This window comes from Vulpes vulpes, chromosome 10 (genome assembly GCF_048418805.1).
Source record: "Vulpes vulpes isolate BD-2025 chromosome 10, VulVul3, whole genome shotgun sequence".
NCBI lineage: Eukaryota > Metazoa > Chordata > Mammalia > Carnivora > Canidae > Vulpes > Vulpes vulpes.
Window position 1 is genome coordinate 52,728,341 of NC_132789.1, and position 25,789 is coordinate 52,754,129.

At 43.9% G+C, this 25,789-nt stretch overlaps 1 protein-coding gene across 2 annotated transcripts; it reads left to right on the forward strand.

The window, feature by feature from the left end:
- The first annotated feature begins 8,044 nt into the window (after window positions 1–8,044).
- On the forward strand, window positions 8,045–25,251 carry PRDX1 (peroxiredoxin 1). 2 transcript variants are annotated; one of them, XM_025992268.2, is made up of 6 exons: window positions 8,045–8,176; window positions 10,541–10,657; window positions 13,647–13,800; window positions 14,160–14,282; window positions 16,181–16,311; window positions 24,912–25,251. In XM_025992268.2, exons 2-6 carry the CDS (start codon window positions 10,552–10,554, stop codon window positions 24,995–24,997), a joined length of 600 nt encoding a protein of 199 aa, XP_025848053.2. In that variant the 5' UTR covers window positions 8,045–8,176; window positions 10,541–10,551; the 3' UTR covers window positions 24,998–25,251. The 2 variants fall into 2 exon arrangements, with proteins under 2 accessions (XP_025848053.2, XP_072580231.1); XM_072724130.1 differs by lacking the exon at window positions 8,045–8,176 and adding an exon at window positions 9,217–9,355.
- The last annotated feature ends 538 nt before the right edge of the window (window positions 25,252–25,789 follow it).

Genomic DNA, 25,789 nt, shown 5'->3' on the forward strand with positions numbered 1-25,789 from the left:
AGATTGGGTCCCACATCAGGCTCCCCTCAAGGAGCCTCCTTCTCCCTCTGCCTATATCTCTGCCTTTCTCTGTGTCTCTCATGAATAAATAAATAAAATATTGAAAAAAAATCACTAAATGTGTGGCTAGTCACCTGAGAGCAATTCCCTTCTGCCTGAGGTATTCATACATTTACTCCACATTCACTGAGCATCAATTCCTTTCAGGCCATGTGCTGGATGCTGGAGGTGAAGAGGTAAAGATGTGGTTCTGCCCTTAAGGAAAGGACAGTCCAATGCAATGGTTCTCAATCTGTTTTCTCTTTGATGCTATGGGGTACTTGCTACTATCATATCTTTGACTTACTAAGATCATGGTCATGGGGGGAAGCAGGAGCCGGAAAAAGAAATAATAATTATGGAATGATGTGATAGGTGGTATCTGATAGAAATAAGCACAGAGCACAGTGTATGGTAGAAATACAGAGGAAGGAGCACTGAAAATCAGGTTAGGAACGGGGAGGTTATCAGTAAAGGTGTCCCAGAATGGTGACTTTTAAACCCACTTTTGAGAGACAAGCAAGAGTTAGGCAAATAAGACTGTGAATAGGATGCAGGAGATCTGTAACATTATGGTACACTCAGGGATTATACACTTGTGCTTTATAGTTAGAACAACATGGAGGGAGGATGGACAGGATGTCAGATGGTGGAGGGTATATGTGTCAGGATAAGGAATACTATGCTGAATATTATGCTAAGCTCAGAGCTCTGGGGAGATGATCAGCAAGGGGGTTGGAAATCACTTCACATAAGGAACAGCTAGGGAAATGGGTCTGTTTAAGTTGAGGAGAATACTGAGGGGAAAGAAACCTTTTGGTTTATAGCACGTACTGGCTTTTTATTCTGTGTTACCTCAGAATTAGAAAAGGCCAACTTTTGGGGCACCTGGGTGGGTCAGTCAGTTAAGTGTCTGATTCTTGGTCTCAGCCTAGGTCTTAAATTTTTTTTTTTTTTTATGATAGTCACAGAGAGAGAGAGAGAGAGGGAGAGACACAGGCAGAGGGAGAAGCAGGCTCCATGCACTGGGAGCCTGATGTGGGATTCAATCCCGGGTCTCCAGGATTGCGCCCTGGGCCAAAGGCAGGCGCCGAACCGCTGCGCCACCCAGGGATCCCCCTCAGCCTAGGTCTTGATCTCAGGGTTGTGAGTTCAAGCCCTGGCTTGGCAAACCATGCCTGATAACCTGGTTCTGGACAGGTTACCAGACTTCCAGTGGTGTCTTTGATTCCAAACTGTTCAATCATATAGGATGGCCTTGCTTCCTATCTCACTCTGGTCTTAAGAGTTCTCAGATTAGGGTTTACTCATCAGCCTTGATGTTCCTCTGGGGAAGGTGGAAGGTGAGAATGTGGAGATGCTTCTAGTTGCAGAATTACAGTTTACAGGGAGCTAAGGGAACATGACTAAGGGCGCCATGAAAGGCGGGATCCCAGTTTGTGGTTAGAGGTGTGGTTGATGCTAGGAATGAATCAGTGAAGCCTCCTTGCCCAGAGGTAAAGCTCTCCTTTTCCATCAGCATGCTTTCAGAGCCTTTTGTCCTTTGTCTTCTTTTCCTTCCCATCTGGCAGAGTGGCTCTCAGAACAGCCAAAGAGTCATTAAAATGGGTGTGAGCCTTTCTGGTCTCAGTATCATCAGTCTCCTAATTGCAATGCTTCTGACAGTCAAGGCACTCTTTTCTGGAAGCTTTAGCAAAGATTTCTAGAAGTATGAATACATGAAAGAAATACATTATTTTTTTTCCTGCTTCCAGGCAGAGAAGACCCTACCAGCCAAGACAAATGGGCCAGAAGGTTAGATAGGCTAGGAGTCCTCAAGTCATTTATTTGACTTTCTCTAGCTCAACTTGGGGTTGAGGTTCTCAGCTTGGGGAAATTTTGTCCCCCAGGGCACATTTGGTAATGGTGGGGGGTGCGGTTTGCTCCTGGCATCTAGAGGACAGGATATCAGGACACCTGGCTGGCTCAGTGGTTGAGTGTCTGCCTTCAGCTCAGGGTGTGATCCTGGAGTACCGAAATTGAGTTCTGCATCAGGTTCCCTGCATGGAAACTGCTTCTCCTTCTGCCTATGTCTCTGTTTCTCTCTGTGTGTGTCTCTCATGAATAAATAAATAAATTAAAAAAAATATAGGGCAGGATATTGCTAAACATCCTATCATGCCCTGGACAGCCCCCCACACTCCCAAAAAAGAATTATCAGGATCAAAATATTGATAACACTGATGCTGAAAATAACTGATAAATGCTTATGTTTATAAGGATTTGGTAAAAAAAAAAAAATAAAAGGATTTGGTTTTGGGAAACCTGGGTGGCTCAATTGTTGAGCTTCTGCCTTCGGCTCAGGACATGATCCTGGGGTCTTGTGATCGAGTCCCACATTGGCTTCTTTGCATGGAACCTGCTTCTCCTCCCTCTGCCTATGTCTCTGCCTCTCTCTGTGTCTGTCATAAATAAATACAACTTTTTAAAAAATTATTAAAAAACACTTAAAATATATATAAGGATTTGGTTTTAGGGGGTAAAAAGGATTTGAGCCATAGTCTCTGAAGCATCAAATCATTAGAGTAGAATCCCACTTTAACTGTATAAACATAGGCTTCAAATCCTGCTGTTAGTCCAACTTACTGATACACCACCGTGGTGCTTCCATGAGCAATTCTGCCTTAATGCTCTGGTCTCAACTTTCTTCGTGCATTCATTCTAGTTCTCCTAAAAATGGGGAGACAGAAGACGGAGGAAGAGAAGACAAATCAACACTTTATTTTTCTTGGGATGCCTGTGTGGCTCAATGGTTGAGTGCCTGCTTTTAGCCCTGGGTGTGATCCTAGGGTCCCAGGATCGAGTCCCCACATCAGGCTCTCTGTGTGTCTCTCATAAATAAATAAATACAAATTTTAAAAACCTCATTAGTTTTTTATAAAGATTTTAGTGGGGGAGGAGCAGGGGAAGAGGAAGAGAGACTCTCAAGTAGACTCCCTGCTGAGCCTGGAACTGGACTTTAGAACCCTGAGATCATAACCTGAGCCAAAAACAAGATTTGGATACTCAATCAACTGAGCCAGCCAGGTGCCCCAAATCCATTAGTTCTTTGACAGACTCAGATGATAGGTTGGAGCCAAACCAACAAATTTTGATGCAGATAATGATGATCATAAGAATGGTTAACTTACTCTGTGAGAGATAATTCTGTTACATCATTTTCATGAGGATAAAACTAAGGCTGAGGGGAGTTACATGGGATCTCATTTATGTATGTTTGTATAATAAACTACTCTAGAACTCTGAGCCACCCAAGGCAGGGAGACTGTATTCTACAGGAGAATACTATAGTTCTATGCAGCTGAATTGCCGCCCTTTTTTAGGTGTCATGGACAGTCCAGAGAGCACCAATATGAGCATCTAGGAGTCAGTCATCATGGAAGTGTTCAAGTCAAGTCCCAGAGATGATTAGGCCTACTAAAGAAAGGATTCTGGTAATGGGTAGAAGGTTGGATGTTAAGCTACATGCTTAGTGTAAGGCATGGAGGGCAGGGCCTAGAAGAGTACATGGCACATGGTGGGAACTAAAATTTAAATTAGTTAACTGTGATTCTTTCCAACTCTGAGGGTCTAGGGCTCTATATATTTTTTGAGGAGATAACAGTTCATATGTAAATATTTAATCATGCAAGTAACCAAGAGTTATAATATTTCCTTTTTTTTTTAAAAGCAGTTCATAAGAAGTAACGTTTTTTTTTTAAATTATTTTTTATTTTTTATTTTATTTATGATAGTCACAGACAGAGAGAGAGGCAGAGACACAGGCAGAGGGAGAAGCAGGCTCCATGCACCGGGAGCCCGATGTGGGATTCGATCCCGGGTCTCCAGGATCGCGCCCTGGGCCAAAGGCAGGCGCCAAACCGTTGCGCCACCCAGGGATCCCAATATTTCCTTTTTTTAAAAGATTTTATTTATTTATTCATGAGAGACAGAGAGAGAGAGAGAGAGGCAGAGACCCAGGCAGAGGGAGAAGCAGGCCCCATGGAAGGAGCCCGATGTGGGACTCTATCCTGGGACTCCAGGATCACGCCCTGGGCCAAAGGCAGGTGCCAAACCGCTGAGCCACTCAGGGATCCCGAGTTATAATATTTCACTTCATGAAAGGTCTGCAATACTGGAAACATTACTACAAACAGGGTTGCTGTGCTGCCCAATTCCTGGGACACTATTCATGGAAAACATAAAGTGAATATCACCCCCTAAAGCTGTGTGACACAGAGGCCCTTATTGTAAATATAAGACAAGTTTAGTAAAATAAAATGACACCTGTAGAAAGGGTAGAAGATAAAAACAGAACTGAGGCAATTAGAAGAAAGCATTTAGCTTTAATGGTATATACATTTACCGTTAATGGTTTATAGGTATAATATAATGCTTTATAAATTTATGATAGACTATTATTAGGTTAGCAACTCCTATTGTTAAAATGATCACTGTTACAGGACATTTGCTTTATACTCCTACTGAACTGCCTTGCCTGCAGTATCTAATTAGCTATAAAGAAGGGGCAATGGCTGTTCATGAATCAGTTAACTGTGCTTACCATAGTAAATCAGTGCTGCGCAGTATTTTGTTTAAATGAAGACCAGGGCAGCCCGGGTGGCTCAGCGGTTTAGCGCCACCTTCGCCACCTTCGGCCCAGGGTGTTATCCTGGAGACCCGTGATCAAATCCCATGTTGGGCTCCCTGCACAGAGTCTGCTTCTCCCTCTGCCTGTGTCTCTGTCTGTCTCTCTGTGCCTCTCAAGAATAAATGAATAAAATCTTAAAAAAAAAAAAAATGAAGACCAGATGATGTCTAAGAACATCTTATGAACAAAGTTTCATGCTAGCTTAAACAGAGAAAGGTGGTGGGAAAACTGAGTCACCAACATTCGGTACAGGCAATTACAGTTATGCAGAACCCAGGAGGAAATGCACCATAGCATTGGGGCCGTATTTGGGGAGGATATGGCTTATAGAAATCTTATCTTGTATATTTCTTTTTTTTTCTCCATCTTGTATGTTTCAATTTGTAATAGTTCAGCAACAGTAGTAATTAACAAGGAAAACATTTTCATTAAACTATTTAAATTATTTTTGGGATGCTTGCCCTGTGTCCTGAGCCGAAGGCAGACACTTTAACCGCCAAGCCACCCAGTCATCCCTAAATAAATAAATTCTTTTTTTTTTTAATAAATTCTTTTTTAAAAAAATATTTTATTTATTTATTCATGAGAGACACAGAAAGAGGCAGAGACACAGGTAGAGGGAAAAGCAGGCTCCATGCAGGGAGCCCGACATGGGACTCGATCCTGGGTCTCCAGGATCACGCCCTGGGCTGCAGGCGGCACCAAACCGCTGCGCCACAGGGGCTGCCCCAATAAATAAATTCTTAAAAAAAAAAAAAAGTAGGTGTAGGGAGTCAGATCTTCTGAAGAACTGAGCTGGGAACTGGTGCTTCACCCAGCAAAGAGCCATACTTACTTGAATTGGCAGAGAAAAATTTAAGAGCCTCACGTCTAAGAAATAGAGCAAACCATGATTCATGCAAGCATTTTCTTAGTAACTGCCCTGACACCAAGCAATTTTTTTTTCCAAGTAATTCTTCCTAAGAAATGCCCCACCTAACGCTTTCAGCAACCAACAACTTAGTAACAGATATGCACCTATTTTTTTTCTTTTTAAGGATTTTAGAGGAAACTTACTAAGTAAATTTCCTAGGTGGCAGCTTGTGTGGCTACTATTTGACTTTTCAACACATTCCTTTTTAATGTTGTTGTTACCCTTGCCCATGTGCAGGCAATTTCAGTGCTGATGGTGGGGACCAAAGGAAATTATTCTTAGAAACAGTCTATCTTCATGAGTGACTTTTCAGCCTTCTGCATTCCTGCCAAGGTGTGATCCTGGAGTCCCTGGATGAAGTCCTGTGTTGAGCCTGCTTCTCCCTCTGCCTGTGTTTCTGCCTCTCTCTTTCTCTCTCTCTGTGGGAGCCCCATGTGGGACTTCATCTCGAGACTAAGGGATCATGACCTGGGCTGAAGGCAGACACTCAACCACTGAGCCACCCAGGCATCCCTCTTCTGGTTTTTGAATGACACAAATAAGTCCAGGTGCCCCAGTCCAGGCACATGGAAGATACAATATTTTTTTTTTTTCTGGCTGAAATAGGACTGTGTGTTGTTGGTTTAACCTGCCCATAGCAATAACCATCCACTATAAAGCTCCGAACTTCTACATTTCCCCTGCTGCCTCTTGAAGGAAATAAATAATGGCCAAATAACTGTTCATTCTCAGGTAGAGAAGGAAACAAACAAAATTATGATTGTTGCTAGATAGGGTGATAAATGCAGAAAAATTTTGAGATGCTCAGGCACCTTGACACAGCATGTTCCCATTTTTTTAAATCTTCTTACTTTTTTTTTTTTTTTAAGATTTTATTTATTCATTAATGAATGAGAGACACACAGAGAGAGAAAGGTGGAGACACAGGCAGGGGGAGAAGCAGGCTCCTGGCAAGAAGTCCGATGTGGGACTCGATCCCAGATCCCAGGATCATGCCCTGAGCAGAAGGCAGATGCTCAACTGCTGAGCCACCCAGGCATCCCAGCATGTTCCCATTTTTTATCCTGCTATGATACATAAGGCAGTTAATAGGATGGTGGTGGTTGGGGGGCCATGATAGAGGCAGTGTGGACATAATGTATTTATTACATGCTCCTATTTTCTACCGAGTGCTCTGTTATGTCTTAGGGACATGAGGTGTGTGTAATCCAAACCTTACTTTCCAGAAAGTCAATGTAGCAAGAAGAGACAGGCATATAAACATATAAAATAGCTTAAGAGGGCAGCCCCCGTGGCTCGGTGGTTTACAGCTGCCTTTGGCCCAGGGTGTGGTCCTGGAGATGCGGGATCCAGTCCCATGTCGGGTTCCCTGCATGGAGTCTGCTTCTCCCTCTTCCTGTGTCTCTGCCTCTGTGTCTCTCATGAATAAATAAATAAAATATATATATTTTTAAAAAGAGGTATTTTGTATAGCTTCTGGCCTTACAGGATGTTGTTTTGGGCACAAAGGACGGAATGGTAAATTCTGGGGAGGAGCAAAAGCCAGAATAGCTTTCCAGGACTTCTGAGGATGAGCCAAGGTCCCCAACAGTTCCAGAAGTCATGCTTCAGCGGTCTTCAAAGACATTTTCTCTAGGCCCACTAGGAGGGAACAGATTCTTCATATTTGAACAAAAGCCTGAAGTCTTGAAACAGCGACACATTGTTCTGGGTGTTACAATCCAGCTAGGAGCAAGGAAGAATTCTAGTAATAACAGCTAACGTTTCTAACGTATAATAAGAACTAGGAATTGTGCTAAGTAAGCCACAAAGATGATCCCAAGGAATTACTAGTTTTTTCCATTTTACGGGTGAGAACAATCAAGGCTCTTGTTTGAAGGCCACACATAAAATGACAATGAGTTTTAACTCAGGAAACAGACTACGGAGCCCCAGTTTTTAAAACCACAAATCAGTGGAGTGAACTGATCAGATTTCAGAAAGATTCCCTCTAGCAGCTGCGTTAGGAGTGGGTGGGAGGAGAGCAGCAATCCTGTAAATCAGAATAATGAAGGAGGTTGTCTAGGTACTGAGGCAGCACTAGGGCAGAGACTGCGGGGATCGGGGAGGCATATTTGAGAAACACTTGACAATTTTAAGTGCTTGATGTGGATTAGACGTAATCCTCCGTGGGGCAAGACCAACACCGCGGTCTGGGTCTTGAGGGCAGGACGCGCAGGAGACCCTCGCAGAGATCCCAGAGTAACAGGGGCATTGGTGCCTCGAGACCGTCGCTCTCGTCTCCCCGACCCTAACCGTCGGCAGCAGGGAGGGAGATCCCAATCTTCCGAGCCCGAGCCCGCCCACCGCGAGTGAAAGTGCTGAGTCATTCTGGCGGGGCGCGTTGGCGGGGGGCGGGGGCGGGGGCGGGGCCAGATCCCCCTTCCCTCTCCTCCTGCACCCCCAGCCCGCTCTGACTCTCGCGAGAGCCCCACAGGCTATAAAGGCAGCGCCCCGCGCACGCCTCACGCGTCTTCTTCCTGACTGGCTTTCGGCGGTTAGTCTCCTCAGCACTGGTGAGAAGGTTCTCCACGCCCCGGTCGTCGTCTTTTCCTGGTTCTCCCAGGGTCCTGCCCTACTTGGCTTGGGTGCTGTGACGGGGGAGGTGGCTGGACGAGGTCTGGCGCTCGAGAGTAGTTAGGCAGTCCGCGCGCCCTCCTTTACGGATGCGGCGACCTGTTTAAACCCTGAGGCTAACGTCGGTTCGAGTTTCCTCTTCCCCCGGCAACCCGAGCGGAGGGCGCTCATTGGCGCGGCGAGGGGGCCTCGTGGTAGTGGTGGGCTCTCCTCAGCTAGGCTCCTTCCGGGCGGGGCAGGCTCAGGAATCTTCTAGAGTGGACCTGGAAACTGATCTGAGGCTGCCCGCCTGTCGTGTGGTGGAGGTGATGACTGTTCCCGGCCCTCCGCTGGGCCTACATGGGCAGTTTCCGGTACTGATAACCTGCCCTGGCTTTATTTTTTGCGTTTGTGTAATAGGGTTGTAGTGATCTCAAATTTGTCAAGACTGCTTTTTTTCTTTTTTTTGGGGGGGGGGGGGGCGGCTAATGCTTTCCGAAGTGCTGCGGTGGGGTTTTCCATGGGAGCGGCAGGAGGGAACCTGAAGCGGGATTTGGGGGCGTGCCTTTAGCCTTGGAAGTTCAAGGGCAGATCCACGGAGGCCCACGCCGCCTTGAGGTCTAACGGCCTTTACCCCGCCGAGTCGGTCTTTAGTGGACGTGGGAACCACGTGGAAAAGCAGGTTTGGATGAGGAGGTCGTTTATGTTAGGATCACACACCCCCCTCTATATTTGGTCGCCAAATTGCAACTTGCCTTACTAGGTTTTTTTTTTTTTAAAGGTGTTAAGCAATAGAAAGTTTGCAATAATAGATGCTTGGTTTTATGCACCAAAAAAGTTTGGGATTTGGAAAATTAGCTTCTTGAGCCTTTCAAACTGATGACTTACTGGTTTAGATCTTAATTCCTTAACTTTGTGTTGACCTGAGTGAATCCAGTGCAGCATTGCTTTTTAGCAATGATTTGTTTTGCAGTAAGGATTTTTTTTTTTTTTTTTTAAGGTTAAGTAATCTCTAAATCCAGCATGGGGCTCTAACCCACAGCCTTGAGATAGAGTCACATGCTTCCAACCAACTGAGCCGCCAGGCTTCCCAGCAATAGACCCTGTTCTACTTGCTGCTCCAGAATCCTGGCCCTGAGGTCAGAAACCCACTTTTTTTTTTTTTTAAAGATTTTATTTATTTATTCGTAGAGACAGAGAGAGAAAGGGGCAGAGGCGCAGGTAGGTAGAGGGAGAAACAGGCTCCATGCAGGGAGCCCTACATGGGACTCGATCCCGGGTCTCCAGGACCACACCCCAGGCTGCAGGCGGCGCTAAACCGCTGCGCCACCGGGGCTGCCCAGAAACCCACTTTTGAAAGGACTTCTAGGGCTTAAACACAACTCTTGAAGTTTTGCAATTTAGCAGATGGGAATCACGTCTCTTAAAGACTTGGATTAGGGGGGCAGCCCCGGTGGCGCAGCGGTTTAGCGCCGCCTGCAGCCTGGGGTGTGGTCCTGGAGACCCGGGATCGAGTCCCATGTAGGGCTCCCTGCATGGAGCCTGTTTCTCCCTCTACCTGTGCTTCTGCCTCTGCTTCTCTGCCTGCTCCTCTCTCTCTTTGCCTCTGAATAAATTAAAAAAAAAAAAAACAAAACACAACAGAGTTGGATTAGGGGTGTGCGGTCTCTTGGGCAAATGTACCTGGAGAAAGGTCATGTGGACTTCTTAAATTCTGAAGACAGATAAAGATGCAGTCCAGAGAAAGGGCAACATGACCACTTCTAGAGATCAGACATTCTTTCTCTGGAGCTTTTTGCATAAGGAGAGTACAGAAGAAAATGTCACTGCATAAATGATCGTTTAGAAAAAGTAAGAGGTTACTTCAATTTTTAAGAATTGCTGTTTTTAAAGGAAAACAAAAGCTGATGTTCAGAGAAGTATTCTGATTTTTTTGTTTTAAGAGTGAGCCTTCGAATGCAGGGGAAGGGAAGAGAGAGAGAAAGAATTTTAAGCAGGCTCCGTGCTTAGCCTTGAGTTAATGAACTGGGTTTAAATCAAGAGTCAGATGTTTATTTTTTTATTTTATTTTATTTTATTTTTTTAAGAGATGTTTAAAGGACTGACCCACCCAGGTGCCCCGTAATACTTGGCCTTGTTTCATAAGTTAGAAAGCTCAGTTTTCTGAGCTTTCTCAGATGTGTCTTACTAATATAAAAAAATTAGTATGTATATTTAGGGCCACTGGATAATTCTTTTATTTTGTAGCTAAGTGTCTAGGCAGAAGGGTGTTGGTTACTTAGAAAAATAAGGCTTGTTTCTAATTTACTTCCTCTTTTCTCCAGCCCATAGCAAGATGTCTTCAGGAAATGCCAAAATTGGGCATCCTGCTCCCAACTTCAAAGCCACAGCTGTTATGCCAGATGGCCAGTTCAAAGACCTCAGCCTATCTGACTACAAAGGTAAGAGTAATTATATTAGATTTATTAAAATGGAATTATTTTCCCATCTAGGATGGCTCATTATATTTCTGTATATCTGTTAGGTTTGATTGTAAAACTACTTCTCTCTCCTAGGTCAGTCTTCAGAGTAGGTGGCTGTTTTTATGTTGAAATGATGTAGTGATTACCAACCATGATGATGGATAATCCTGTAGGTTCAGACTGCTTACGGGAAAAGCCCATGCTTTGTTATGCCTGGACATAATAGCTCAATTATTTTCTCAGTACTTCTTAATTCTATTGGAGATACTCTCATTATGTCATTGAAAGCACAAGTCTTGGGGCACCTGGGTGGCTCAGTTAGGCATCTGCCTTTGGCTTCTGTCATGATCCCAGATCAGAGCCCTTAATCCAGCTCCTTGCTGAGCAGGGAGTCTGCTTCTCCCTCTCTTCCCCGCACCCCACCCCCTTGTGTGCACACACACTCTCTGTTCCTTCAAGTCTTTGGAGCTTACACCATTAATTTTTTGAAATATGTATGTCAGAAAAAAAAAGAGAGATGTATGTCAGAGCTGCTGTATTATTAGCAGAGGTTTAGGCATATTCTGACTGTTGCCCCAAGAGAAGAGTTGGAACAGTTTTCTTTTCCTGTTAAGTTTCAGGTAGACCTTGGCAATCTGATAAAGCTCTTCCTTTTTTTTTTTTTTTTTTTTTAAACCTTGCAGTCCTGGAATGAGGGGGGGGGGTTTTCTGAGATAGTTGATGTACAGATTCCTTAAAATGCAAATCTGAAACTCAGGTGTTAAGTGTACCTTTTAACTTAGTGGTGCAGTAATTAGTTCCTGGATTCAGTTTATGGGAAGAACATGTGACTAAGGTTTCCTAACACATCACACTTGTTTGGAATGAGTAGTAGTTAAGAAGGGGCCCAATGGAGGGAAGCTTCTCTGGCAAACAAGGTAAGTAGCACCACAGGGAGGTGACCTTGGCCCAAGGGTAAAGGCACGAGGTTTAGAAAGAGCTGTTCTCTGTTCCTCCAGGGCTTGACCTGCTGAGGCTTCAAAGTGCTTGTTAGGTAAAGCCCTGGAGAGGTTGTTTAGATGAGGGAGTTTCTTGTGATTTTGGTTTTCAAAGTAAATGTCAAAAGTTTTTGATTTTCAGACATTGCTGCTACCTGGAAATGAGTGAATATTTGGCACTGTTTCAGTAACGTGGCCCTCTTAGGTGTGGTGAGAGGCTGGTTGGCCAGTTGAATATGTACTTCTACTGGTAATCTGCGTGACTTTTGGAAAATTTAAGCTAGAAATCCTGTTGCTTTATCAGGATTTTTTAACTTTTGCCTCAGACTTTTTGTTGTCTAACTAGGCTTGTTAGGAACATATTTGTGGTGATTTATTTTTTTAATTTTATTTTTATTATTTTTTATTATTTATTTATTCGTGAGAGACGCAGAGGCAGAGACCTAGGCAGAGGGAGAAGCAGGCTTCATGCAGGGAGCCCTATGTGGGACTGGATCCTGGAACTCCAGGATCAAGCTCTGGGCCAAAGGCAGGCGCTGAGCCATCCAGGGATCTCTTGTGTTGATTTTTTTTTTTTTTTTTAAGATCATTTAAATCTTACTGTCCTGTAATTGTGGTTCATAGTGGACTAAGTGCCAAAGGCTTTAGTTTCTCTTTGGTCTCTATTGACTTGCATAGAATCCAGCATTTGAGGTTTTCCTATGCATTCATTTTAAGCGTTGGCATCAGGCTATCTAGTTAGGTAAATTGCATCCTTGGTTTTGCTGTTTTTCATTGGAGAACTTAGTGTTGTGCTAATTGTAACTAGAGATGAAAATCAGACTGAACAATGTTTATCTTCTAATTGGCAGCTAATGGGGAGGCAGGAAAATAAAGCACAGAAATGAAAGGAACTTTTTTTCCCATGCAGGCTCTCCTACCACAAAATTTTCTCAAGGTAGCTGCTAGGAGACCTCTGTGTTCAGTTTTGGCATTTAGCAGTTATCTACCATCAACTTAAGGCTTCCTTTTTTTTTTTAATTTTTTTAAATTTTTTAATTTTTTTAATTTTTATTTATTTATGATAGTCCACACACACACACACAGAGAGAGAGGCAGAGACACAGGCAGAGGAAGAAGCAGGCTCCATGCACTGGGAGCCCGACGTGGGATTCGATCCCGGGTCTCCAGGATCGCGCCCTGGGCCAAAGGCAGGCGCCAAACCACTGCGCCACCCAGGGATCCCAACTTAAGGCTTCCTTAAAAAAAAAATAATTAAAGACTTTTTTCCATAGGAAAATGTCTTTAGGGTTTTACTGTTCTTTTTTTTTTTTTTTTTTTTTTGATACTTTATTTTTTCAAAGATTCATTTATTTCAGAGTTGAGAGTGTGCCTCCTGTGCAAGGCGGGTAGGGAGAGCCTCTCAAGCAGACCTCGTTCTGAGCGTGGAGTCCACCTTGAAATCATGACCTGATCCAAAATCCAAGAGTTGGATGCTCAACAGACTGAGCCACCTGGGCACCTCAAGATTTTATTTTTAAGTAATCTGTACAGCTAACATGGGACTCAAACTCAACCCTGAGATCAAGAGTCCTGCGGGGCACTGTGGTTAAGAGTATGACTTGATTTTGGCTTAGGTTGTGAACTTGGTTGTGACCTTGAGCTTCCTCTCCTGTTGGGCTCTGCTGGGCGTGGAGCCTGCTTAAGATTCCCTCTCTCCTTCTCTCCCTGTGCCCCCCTCCCCAAAAGTCATGTACTCCACCAGGTGCCCCTTGGTGTTTATGCTTTGTGAAGTAAGAAAGTGTCTTTTATTTCTTTTCCTTTTCTTTCTTTCCTTTATTCATGAGAGACAGGCAGAGGGAGAAGCAGGTTCCATGCAAGGAGCCCAGAGCGGAACTCGATTCCAGGATCATGCCCTGGGCCAAAGGCAGGTGCCAAACCTCTGAGCCACCCAGGGATCCCCCAGGAAGTGTGTTTCAAAGGCAAACTTGTGGCTCTTTTTCTTCCTCCAGGAAAATATGTTGTATTCTTCTTTTATCCTCTTGACTTCACCTTTGTGTGCCCCACGGAGATCATTGCTTTCAGTGACAGGGCAGAAGAATTTAAGAAACTCAACTGTCAAGTGATTGGTGCTTCTGTGGATTCTCATTTCTGTCACCTGGCTTGGTAAATCTCGTGGTTGATTTCACATATAAGCTTTGAACCAAGTAGTAACTGGGACTGGGGTGGCTTTGACAATTGACTTGCTCAAGTATTGCCTTCTGGTTCCTGATGGGAGTGCAAAGGCTCTGATTTCTTCCTTTATTCTTTTTATCTGTCAGCTGAGGAGAAGCAGCTTTGGGTTGCAGCTGAGTGTACCCTGGTGACGTTAACAGTCTTCAGGCACTCACTTTACTGTTGGAAAAAATTTTGTTTTTTGGGATAATTAGATTAGGAATGCTGGAAAAATGGGAAGGAATAAAGTTAATGCTTTTGCTACATAGTAGTTTGAATGAATGTGATTGTGTGTGTGCCTTTTGCTGTAGGATCAACACACCCAAGAAACAAGGAGGACTGGGACCCATGAACATTCCCTTGGTATCAGACCCCAAGCGTACCATTGCTCAGGACTATGGAGTCTTAAAGGCTGATGAAGGCATCTCGTTCAGGTATACACCTGCCAAGGGGGCTGACATTTCATCAAAATTATCTAATTGATGGGCAGCCCGGGTGGCTCAGTAGTTTAGCACCGCCTTCAGCCCAGGGCCTGATCCTGGACACCCGGAATCCAGTCCCATGTCAGGCTCTGTGGATGGAGCCTGCTTCTCCCTTTGCCTGTGTCTGTCTGTCTCTCTGTGTGTGTGTGTCTCTCACGAATAAATAATAAAATAAAATCTTCAAAAAAACCCCCAAACAAACATAATTGACTTCAGGGCCTTTTGGAGAAAGGTAGAGGCCTGATCTGTAAACTATTTTTCTTTTTCCCCCCTTAGTTAATTCGTTGAACAATAATTGACCTTATCACTATAAAATTTACTTATTTTCTTCTTCTTTTTTTTTTTTTAATTTTTATTTATTTATGATAGGAACACAGTGAGAGAGAGAGGCAGAGACACAGGCAGAGGGAGAAGCAGGCTCCATGCACCGGGAGCCTGACGTGGGACTCGATCCCGGATCTCCAGGATGGCGCCCTGGGCCAAAGGCAGGCGCCAAACCGCTGCGCCACCCAGGGATCCCTCTTCTTTTTTTTTTTTTTAAAGATTTATTTATTTATTCATTCAGAGAGAGTGAAGAGAGAGGCAGAGACACAGGCAGAGGGAGAAGCAGGCTCCATGCACTGGGAGCCCGATGTGGGACTCGATCCTGGGTCTCCAGGATTGTGCCCTGGGCCAAAGGCAGGCGCCAAACTGCTGCGCCACCCAGGGATCCCTCATTTCATTATTCCTTTAAAAAAGAAAAGTGGCTCAGTGGTTGAGCGTCTTTCTCTGTCTCATGAACACATACATTTTTTTTTTAAGATTTTATTTATTCATGAGACATAGGCAGGGAGAAGCAGGCTCCATGCAGAGGGAGCCTGATGGGGGACTCAATCTCGGGACTCCAGGATCATGCCCCAAGCTGAAGGCAGGTGCTAAAATGCTGAGCCACCCAGGGATCCTATAAATACGATCTTTTTTTTTAAAAAAAAGCATAGGACTCTGATCTTGGTGTAGAGATTGGTTTTTCTTTTCACTTTTTAAAAAAAATTTATTCAGGAGAGGTACAGAGAAAGAGTCAGACACATAGGCAGAGGGAGAAATAAGCTCCCTTTAGTGAGCCCGATGCGGGACTTGATCCCAGTACCCTGGGAACAACCTGACTTGAGCCAAAGGCCAGATGCTCAACCACTGAGCCACCCAGGTGCCCCCCCCCGCCCTTTTTATTTTTATTTTATTATTTTATTATTATTTTTAAAGACTTTATTTATTCATAGAGACAGAGAGAGGCAGAGACACAGGCAGAGGGAAAAGCAGGCTCCATGTAGAGAGCCTGACACGGGACTCGATCCAGGGTCTCCAGGATCCCACCCTGGGCTGCAGGTGGCGCTAAACCGCTGTGCCACCGGGGCTGCCCCCCGCCCCCCGCCCTTTTTAAAAAGGTTTTTTAAGAGTCCTGTGCTCTTTTGACTGAGCCAGGCAGGTGCTCCTTATTTCATTCTTCTTTTTTTAAATACAGTGTGAATCAGAATTATAAGTGTTTTTTTTTTTTTTTTTTTTTAAGATTTTATTTATTCATGAGAGACACTGAGAGAGATGCACAGACAGAGGGAGAAGCAGGCTTCATGCAGGGAGCCCAACGTGGGACTCAATCCTGGGTCTCCAGGATCACACCCTGGGCTGAAGGTGGCACTAAACTGCTGAGCCACCTGGGCTGCCCTCCTTATTTCATTCTCTATACAGGAAGAAGACAAAGCCAGTGCAAGTCTGGGAGAGGCCAGCAGATAATCCTTTCTATTCAGTTTGTGTTCTAACAAAGCAATTTCTAAACCTGTACTGCATTTCCCTCAAACCTTCAATCTTTTTCCCAGGGGCCTCTTTATCATTGATGATAAAGGTATCCTTCGGCAGATCACTGTAAATGACCTTCCTGTTGGTCGCTCTGTGGATGAGACTCTGCGACTGGTTCAGGCCTTCCAGTTTACTGACAAGCATGGGGAAGGTAAGCCAGTCCACCTGCTGACTTGACAACAGAATGGTAGGTAGGATAGGAAAGATGGCAGGAACAAGGTCTACCAAATAGTGTCTTTTCAAGAAATTAAAATCTCTTGATTATAGTGGGTGGTTTGGTGAGGTAATGGAAAAGTTAAGGGAGGATAATATAAAGGATTTTTGTTGACGCTGCATAGTTCCAGCTTCTGCCCTGCTCATTTAGAATCACTGCTGCAGCTGTTAACTTACTAATGGCATGTAGGAGGATCTCCTAAGTGTGTAGAAGGGCAAAACAAAAAGTTTGACAATTCCATCTCATACATACAGCATGCCATTCTTGACAAGTGTTTATTGGGAGAAGAGATTAATCTCTTTGATCCATATTCGTTTTACTGTTTTTTTTTTTTTTTAAAGACGGTAGAGCTTTGATAATGTTTTTATTCACTTAAAATGTATTCCAGTGTATAATGTAATTGTCAGATTTACAAGAATTACAATCAGTGAATAACTGAATTACGTAAATAGTTACATAAAATGTTTAAGAAAGGAGGGGTTCTAGTTAGGTTTCAGATGAATCATCAAGATTCTTTCTTCCTGAGATGATTGAGGATCAAAGATCACATTTTTATAAGCTTGTCCTACAAAATCTACATGTGACCAAGCTGATTCAACTCAGAATCTTTTTTTTTTTTTAATTTTTCTTTATTTATGATAGTCACACAGAGAGAGAGGGAGAGAGGCAGAGACACAGGCAGAGGGAGAAGCAGGCTCCATGCACCGGGAACCCGACGTGGGATTCGATCCCGGGTCTCCAGGATCGCGCCCTGGGCCAAAGGCAGGCGCCAAACCACTGCGCCACCCAGGGATCCCAGAATTTTTTTAAGATTTTATTTATTTATTCATGGGAGACACAGAAAGAGAGAGAGAGAGGCAGAGACACAGGCAGAGGGAGAAGCAGGCTCCATGCAGGAAGCCCGACATGGTACTCGATCCTAGGTCCCCAGGATCAGGCCCTGGGCTGAAGGCGGCGCTAAACCACTGAGCTATCCAGGCTGCCCCAACTCAGAATTTTTATCTAGCATTTGCTAGAGTGTGGTGGGCCTTTCTTTTTCTTCTCCAGCACTAGTACTTTCCTCCTTAGATTTTCATTACAATGTTGTAGTAAAGTACTGAACTACTTGGTCTCAGCTTTTGAGTTTGTAAGGTTGTAGCTTTATTTTTTTTTAATTTTTAAAAATATTTTATTTATTCGTAAGAGATATAGAGCAAGGCAGAGACACATGCAAAGGGAGAAACAGGCTCCATGCCGGGAGCCCGATGTGGGACATGATCCCAGGACTCCAGGATCATGCCCTGGGCCAAAGGCAGGCACTAAACCGCTGAACCACCCAGGGATCTCCCCCCCCCCCCCTTTTTTAAATTTAATTTATTCATAAGAGACAGAGAAAGAGGCACAAAGGCAGAGGGAGAAGCAGAAGCAGGCTCAGTTCCATGCAGGGAGCTTGATGTGGGACTGGATCTCCAGGACCACACCCTGGGCTGAAGGCAGTGCTAAACCGCTGAGCCTTGGCTGCCCCTCGCCCCTTTTAAAGAGTTATTCATGAGAAACAGAGGTGCAGAGACACAGGCAGAGAGAGAAGCAGGCTCCATGCAGGGAGCTCCATGTGGGACTTGATCCCAGGCCTCCCGGATCTACGCCCTGGGCTGAAGGCAGGTGTTTTTCCGCTGAGCCACCTGGACATCCTAGGTTGTAGCTTTTTGAGTTTTCCCCCTTCTTGGAGTGGAGTATAGTGTTGATAGAATGAGACAGCCTTACCCTAACTGTGAGTTGAGTTTTTTTTTTTTTTTTTTTTAATTTTTATTTTTGATAGAGAGGCAGAGACCCATGCAGAGGGAGAAGCAGGCTCCATACACCAGGAGCCCGACATGGGATTCGATCCTGGGTCTCCAGGATCGCGCCCTGGGCCAAAGGCAGGCGCTAAACCGCTGCGCCATCCAGGGATCCCAAGAGTGAGTTTAGTTTTTAAGGACTTAGGTCCTGAGGCTGCAAGTGCTTGGTCTGTGGGGTATCAAGAACCTCATAACCTCTCAAATTTAATGTAACTGAGGACAAGATAGTTACAATGAAGTGCTACTGATGTCAGATGAAGTGCACAGGTGTACTTGGATTGAATTTGCCTTAATACTTTTTCTTTTAGGTAATAAATATTTCAGACTAATTTTCTAAAGCCCACTTCAGCTCTGATTTTGTGATACAGAACATGGAAGAGTCTGAATTAGTGGTGTCTGCTGGGGGGACCCAAAAGTAGTGGCTTGCCTAGAGTGAAAAGCTAACATGGATCAATGACCATGATACCCAAAGGCACCATTTGCTGCAGCATGTGTGGACTCTTAGTGTATTGAAGGAGCAGATAGATGGCTGCTGAGACTGCCCCCTGGTGGGGGATGAGATTCAGCACAAAGACTGAGGGAGCTGGAGAGTGGCAAAGTCCTTTGTTGGACTTTTACTAGTTCCTTGCATTTAGGCTAGACTTTTTTTTTTTTTTTTTTTTTTAAGATTTATTTATTCATGAGAGACACAGAAAGAGGCAGAGACACAGGCAGAGGGAGAAGGCAGACAAAGACTCTCTTTGTCTCTATGAATGAATAAATAAAATCTTAGAAAAAAATTTATTCATGAGAGACAGAGAGGCAGAGACCTAGGCAGAGGGAGAAGCAGGCTCCACGCAGGGACCCTGATGGGGGACTCCATCCCAGGACCTCAGGATCACAACCTGAGCCAGAGGTACACATTCCAATCACTGAGCCACCAGGTGCCCCCATAAAGCAACTTTTTTTTTTTAAGATTTTATTCATTCATTCATTCATTCATTCATTCATTCATTCATTCATGAGAGACACAGAGAGGCAGAGACACCGGCAGAGGGGGAAGCAGGTTCCATGCAGGGAGCCTGATGTGGGACTTGATTCCGGGACTCCAGGATCATGCCCTGAGCTGACGGTGGTGTTAAACTGCTGAGCCACCCGGGCTGCCCCCATGAACTAATACTTAAACATAGCGTTTATTCATAGTAAATGTTGAATCTGGGAACCAGATTCATAACCATCTTTTTTTTTTTTTAAGGTAATACTGAAAAAAATCAGTGTTTAGGGCTTTCTGTGTGTTGTAAGTTCTCATACTGAAGTTGCCATGACTGATGTCATTTTTTCTTGGGAGAGTCTTAGTATTTTGGTTGTATTTGAAAGCTGGATTATGGTGGAATGCAGCCAGTTCTTCTGGATTCCATATTGATTCAGAAAAAAACAACACTCCTGGATATGAAACAATCAAGTGTGGCTTTCTGTCTTGTCACTGATAACTGTTTTATTTGTATTTTATTTTATTATTTTATTTTATTTTTTAAATTTAATTGTTTAATTATTCAATTTTTTATTTTATTCTGTTTTATTTTATTTTATTCTATTCTATTTTATTTTATTCTAATTTATTTGTTCATGAGAGACACAGAGAGAGAGGCAGAGACACCGGCAGAGGCAGAAGCAGCAGGCTCCATGCAGGGAGCCTGACCTGACATGGGACCCGATCCTGGGTCTCTAGGACCACACCCTGGGCTGAAGGCAGCACTAAACTGCTGAGCCACCCAGGCTGCCCTTTTTATTATTTTTAATATGCGTGGTTTTTTTTTTTTTTTTTTTTTTAGGATTAAAATTTGTTTTTGAGAGAGTGTGCAGAAGCAGGGGGGAGTGGCAGAGGGAGAGGGACAAGCTGACTCAGTCCCAGGACCTTGAGCTGAAGGCATGCTTAACCATCTGGGACCCTATTTTAAGATTTTATGAGAAATAGAATGGGTGGGTGGGGGAGGGTCAGAGGAAGAGGGAAAAGCAGATTTTTCCACTGAGCAGTGAGCCCCATGAGGGGGTTTGATCCCAGGACCCCAGGTTCGTGACCTGAGCCAAAGGCTTAATTAACTGACTGAGCCACCCAGATGCCCCTTAACTATTCTTAAGTGCCGAAAGGCCTTAGTGCCAGTGAGAGTAAGTTGACAAGATTTTTCTGGTTCATTATTCTTCCTGTCTTTGTATCATGATTTATAATTATGCTGTTTTAAAGCTTTGTTTTCTTAGATTAATTACCTGTTAGCACCTATTGCCAAACTTCTGGCTGGCCCTTGTCTGGTCTTTGCTTCCTTAAGGCACCTTTGCTTCCTTGCGGTACTTTTTTTTTTTTTTTTTTTTTTTTTTGAGGTACCTTTTTTTTTTTTTAATTAATTAATTTATTTATAATACTCACATAGAGAGAGAGGGGGGCGGTGCAGAGACACAGGCAGAGGGAGAAGCAGGCTCCATGCACTGGGAGCCCGATGTGGGATTCGATCCCGGGTCTCCAGGATCGCGCCCTGGGCCAAAGGCAGGCGCCAAACCGCTGCGCCACCCAGGGATCCCTTGAGGTACCTTTTTTATGCTTAGTGACCTGTTTTTGTTTTCTGTATTCAAAGATTTTTTTTTTTTAAAGATCTTATTTATTCTTGAGAGATCCACAAAGAGGCAGAGACACAGGCAGAGGGAGAAGCAGGCTCCATGTAGGAGCCGGATGTGGGACTTGAACCTGGGACTCCAGGATCACGCCCTGGGCCAAAGGCATCCTGGGATCACACCCTGAGCCAAAGGCAGACAGATGCTCAACAGCTGAGCCACCCAGGAGTCCCATGACCTGTGTTTTAACCCCTTGGTGCCACTAAAGCTACTAACAATAACCATGAAGTAGAGATTTCAGGAAAGTAACAGCAGCTGCAATTTGGCACTTCTCCCATTCATACTTTATTTTTAGACTGCTCCAAGTGATACCCTAAGGCTTAAGATATTCTTGGATTGGAAGGGGTTTTCCCTGGACACCTCCCCCCCCCCTCCCCCCCACTTGAACAAGTGAGGCTTGCTGTTTCATTACTGGACTCTGGTGACTACATGTCTCCTAGAAGATGGAATAGCAGATGGAAGTGAAAAATCAGAGATTGGTTTCCTTCCCTTAGTCTTCTCAGGTTAGCCCAAGAAGCATTGCTAGCTCGGGATTTTAGAAAAAGGTTGGAAGTTATGTTTTTTTTTTTTTTTTTTTTTTAAGATTTTATTTATTTATTTATGAGATAACTGAGACTGAGGCTGGGAGAGCAGCAGTCTCCCCATGGAATAGGGAACCTGATGTGGGACTTGATTCCAGGACCCTGAGATGACGACCTGAGCGGAAGGTAGATGGTTAACTGAGCCACAGAGATGCCCCAGCAGCTATGCTTTTTCTGCATAAATGTATGAAATTCAAACTCAGACCTTTTGTTACCAAGGGGTAGAAGGGAGTTAGTGAACAAGTAGGGCCTCCTGGGGGGTCCTACCCACCCTTTTTATTTCAGGCTATCCAGTTTGGCAGGGTTAACACTAAAGAGGCAAACATTGCTTTCTTTATTCAGATCCCTCAAGGGCTACCAGAGGGGGGAAGCAGCTCAGTATTACGGTTTTACGCAGTTCTAGCTTTGTTTACTTCCTTAGCTTATTTTTTGGTAGGAGAGTAAGTTATTAAAGTCTTTTTAAAATTTTAACGTAACATGTATGCCATAATTTACCATTTAGAGTGTACAGTTTAGTGGCATTAATTACATACACAGTGTCATGCATCCATCACTAATACTTTCTGAATGTTTTCATCATCCCAGACAGCTGCAACCATTAAACAATAGCTTCCCATTCCCCTTTATTTCTAGCTCTTTGGTAACTTCCATTTTCTGTCTACGAGTTTGTCTATTAAATATTTCATGCAATGTTTGTCCATTTGTGGGGTTTTTTTTTTTGTGTGTGTGTGTGTATATATATATATTATATATATATATATATATATATATATATATATATATTTTAAAGATTTATTTATTTATTTATGATAGAGAAAGTCAGACACAGGAGGAGGGAGAAGCAGGCTCTATGCCGGGAGCCCGACGCGGGACTTGATCCCGGGACTCCAGGATTGCACCCTGGGCGAAAGGCAGGCGCCAAACTGCTGAGCCACCCAGGGATCCCCCCTTTTTTGTGTATTTTTTATTGGAGTTTGATTTGCCAACATCTAGTATAACAAGCAGTGCTCATCCCATCAAGTTGCCCCCCCTTAGTGTTGGTCACCCTGTCACCCCATCCAGCCACTCACCTCCCCTTCCCCTATTAATTATTTTTTCATGAGAGGCACAGCAAGCGAGCGAGAGGCAGAGGGAGAAGCAGGCTCCACACAGGGAGCCCGACGTGGGACTCGATCCCGGATCTCTAGGATCAGGCCCTGGGCTGCAGGCGGCGCTAAACCACTGTGCCACCGGGGCTGCCCACTTCATTCTTTTTAAAGGCTGAATAGTCCATTTTATGTATATGTCCTTTTGTGTATTCATCATCTGTTGATGAACACAGCATTTTCACCTTTTGGCTATTGTGAATAACGCTGCTTCAATACTGTTAAGCAGCTGTGTGGATCTTTGTTTCCAATTATTTTGGGAATTTACATTAGAAATGTAATTACTAGGTCATGTAATTCGTTTAGGCTTCTTCAGGAACTACCAAACTGTTTTCTGTATCAGCTGTACCATTTCACATTTGCACCAGCAATGATACCAAGGGTTCTCTACAACCTTGCCAACACTGTCTTTTTCTTTTGTTAAATACTATATAGTCTTATGGGTATTTAGAGGTGTCCTTGTGCTTTTGACTTTCATGTCCCTAATGACTAGTAATATTGAGCGTATTTTCATATGTTTATTGACTGGTACTTTTTTTTTTTTTTTTTAGATTCTATTTTATTCATGAGAGAGAGACAGAGACACAGAGACACAGGTAGAGGGAGAAGCAGGCTCCATGGAGGGAGTCCAATGCAGGACTTGATCCTGGGACTCCAGGACCATGCCCTGGGCTGAAGACAGATGTTAAACCACTGAGCCAACCAGGGCTCCCTGTGGTTCCTTCTTTTTTTTTTTTTTTTAAAAAACGATTTTTATTTATTTATTCATGAGAAAGAGAGAGAGACAGACACAGGCAGAGGGAGAAGCAGGCTCCGTGCAGGGAGCCCGGTGTGGGACTTGATCCTGGGTCCCTAGGATCAGGCCCTGGGGGCAGAAGATGGCGCTAAACCGCTAAACCGCTGAACCACCCGGGATGCCCCCTGTGGTTCCTTCTTTGTAGAAATGTCTGCACAAGTCCTTTGCCCATCTTGAACTGGTTTGTCTTTTTGTTGAGTTCTTTATACATTTTGGTTATTACTATTTTTTTCATTTTGGTTATTAATCCCTCAGATATATGATGTGTAAATATTTTCTCTCATTCTATATTAACTCCTGAAAATGTCCTTTGTATAAAAATTCTGAATTTTGATCAAGTCCACTTTGTTTATTGTTGCATGTGCTTTCATTATCCTAAGAATACATTTCCAGGGGGATCCCTGGGTGGCGCAGCGGTTTAGCGCCTGCCTTTGGCCCAGGGCGCGATCCTGGAGACCCGGGATCGAATCCCACGTCGGGCTCCCGGTGCATGGTGCCTGCTTCTCCCTCTGCCTGTGTCTCTGCCTCTCTCTCTCTCACTGTGTGCCTATCATAAATAAATAAAATAAAAAATTAAAAAAAAAAGAATACATTTCCAAATCCAAGGTCATGAAGTTTTTCCTGTTTTAAATTTTTTAATTTTTAAGATAAATTTTAAGAGGCAAGGAGGGGGAGGGGCAGAGGGAGATGTAGAGAATCTCAAGCAGACCCCTGCTGAGTGCGGAGCGATGCTTCCAAGTCCCATCAGGACCTGAGTGAAAGCAAGAGTTGGCTCTTTAACCAGCTGAGCCACTGAGGCACTCCTAAGCTCATTTTTCGTTATGTGAAGTGAAGAATTAGGAGGGTCCATTTTCATTCTTTCGTGTGTGGAAATCCAGCTGATTCCAGCGCCATTTGTTAAAAATCATTTAAGCTTTTTTTTTTTTTTAATGTTTTATTTATTTATGAGAGACACAGAGGCAGAGACACAGGTAGAGGGAGAAGCAGGCTCCATGCAGGGAGCCGGAGTAGCAGGGCATCACTTTTGATGTGGGACTTGATCCTGGGACTCAGGCAGGCGCTCAACTGCTGAGCAACCCAGGCTTCCTGCGATTTCAGCTTTTTAAAAATAATATATGTGAAGCATACATAAAATTTCTGAGGAAATACAAATGCCTATTCACCCACTCTACTGTTAACAAGCTTTGTTTATTTTAAAGATTTATTCATGAGAGACACAAGGCAGAGGGATATTTTTTTGTCCTATGTATTTGATTATTTCTAGAACAAAGCGTATGATTGGAGTTGTTACTTTAAATTTTAGGTGCTACATGAATAAATTGAGGTATAATAGTATTAGGGTTGTGGTAAGGATTAAATTACATGTTTATAGTTGCACTAAGCTGCTTGAATGATTTCAGACTGTAGCATAGGCTTTTTGGTTCCTGAGTGGTCAGCCTCTTAATAAAACAGATTTGGTTTTGAGCCCTTTGTCCGTTTGTCTCCATTTGTCCACGGGAGGAGAGTGGAGCTAACCATTTAGCAGGTTATTAATTAATAGTACTTTGTCTTGCAGTGTGCCCAGCTGGCTGGAAGCCTGGCAGTGATACCATCAAGCCTGATGTCCAGAAGAGCAAAGAATATTTCTCTAAGCAGAAGTGAGCGCCTCGCCATTTTAGGGCCGGCTGCAGTGGGGCATCCATGAAAACAGAATCTTTTTTTTTTTTTGTACTATTGTCATGCTTATAACAAGACTTTAGACTCTGCAGATGTGGTATGGGACAAGACAGCCCTTTCCTGCTCTCCTCTGGAGAGAATGGTCTGAGGTGTGCTATGGGGCAGGCCAACTGATATGTACAGTAGTAGCAAGGCATCACTTTTGATCTTTTGTTGTTTCTATTAAACTTGAACTGAGACTTTGTTGATTGTTTATTTTGGGGGGCACTAGCTTTTGATTTTTTTTTTTTTAAGATTTTATTTATTTATTCATGAGAAACCGAGTCAGACACACAGGCAGAGGGAGAAGCAGGCTCCACGCAAGGAGCCCAACATGGGACTTGATCCAGGGTCTCCAGGGTCACACCCTGGGCTGAAGGTGGTGCTAAACTGCTGAGCCACCCGGGCTGCCCTAGCTTTTGATTTTGAGAGGAGTTTACACACTGCTTTGCTTTCCCATTATAGGAGAAAATGAGGGTGAAGGCTGCCTTAGAAAATTGGGGGCAGGAGGATATGCAAGTAGACCCAGAAAATGGAACTGAACCTAGACGTTAATGTATCTGGGGGTGAAAACAAGACCTGCCATAATATTGGCCAAAGCGTTGTGATTTGTGCTATAGGTTAAAGTGCAAATTGCAGGTTTTAGTTAGAGGCCCTAATGAAATTACTTGGACATTGATATTAAAACTACTCCAGGGCTGCATGAGAACTTGAAGATTGGCCTGTTATAAATGCCAG

Excerpts from the sequence above, each read along its gene's own strand:
- PRDX1 (XM_025992268.2), top strand. The coding sequence starts at position 10,552 with ATGTCTTCAGGAAATGCCAAAATTGGGCATCCTGCTCCCAACTTCAAA. Across the intron at positions 13,801-14,159 it reads CATTTCTGTCACCTGGCTTG|GATCAACACACCCAAGAAAC; the intron begins GTAAATCTCGTG and ends CTTTTGCTGTAG. Across the intron at positions 14,283-16,180 it reads GATGAAGGCATCTCGTTCAG|GGGCCTCTTTATCATTGATG; the intron begins GTATACACCTGC and ends TCTTTTTCCCAG.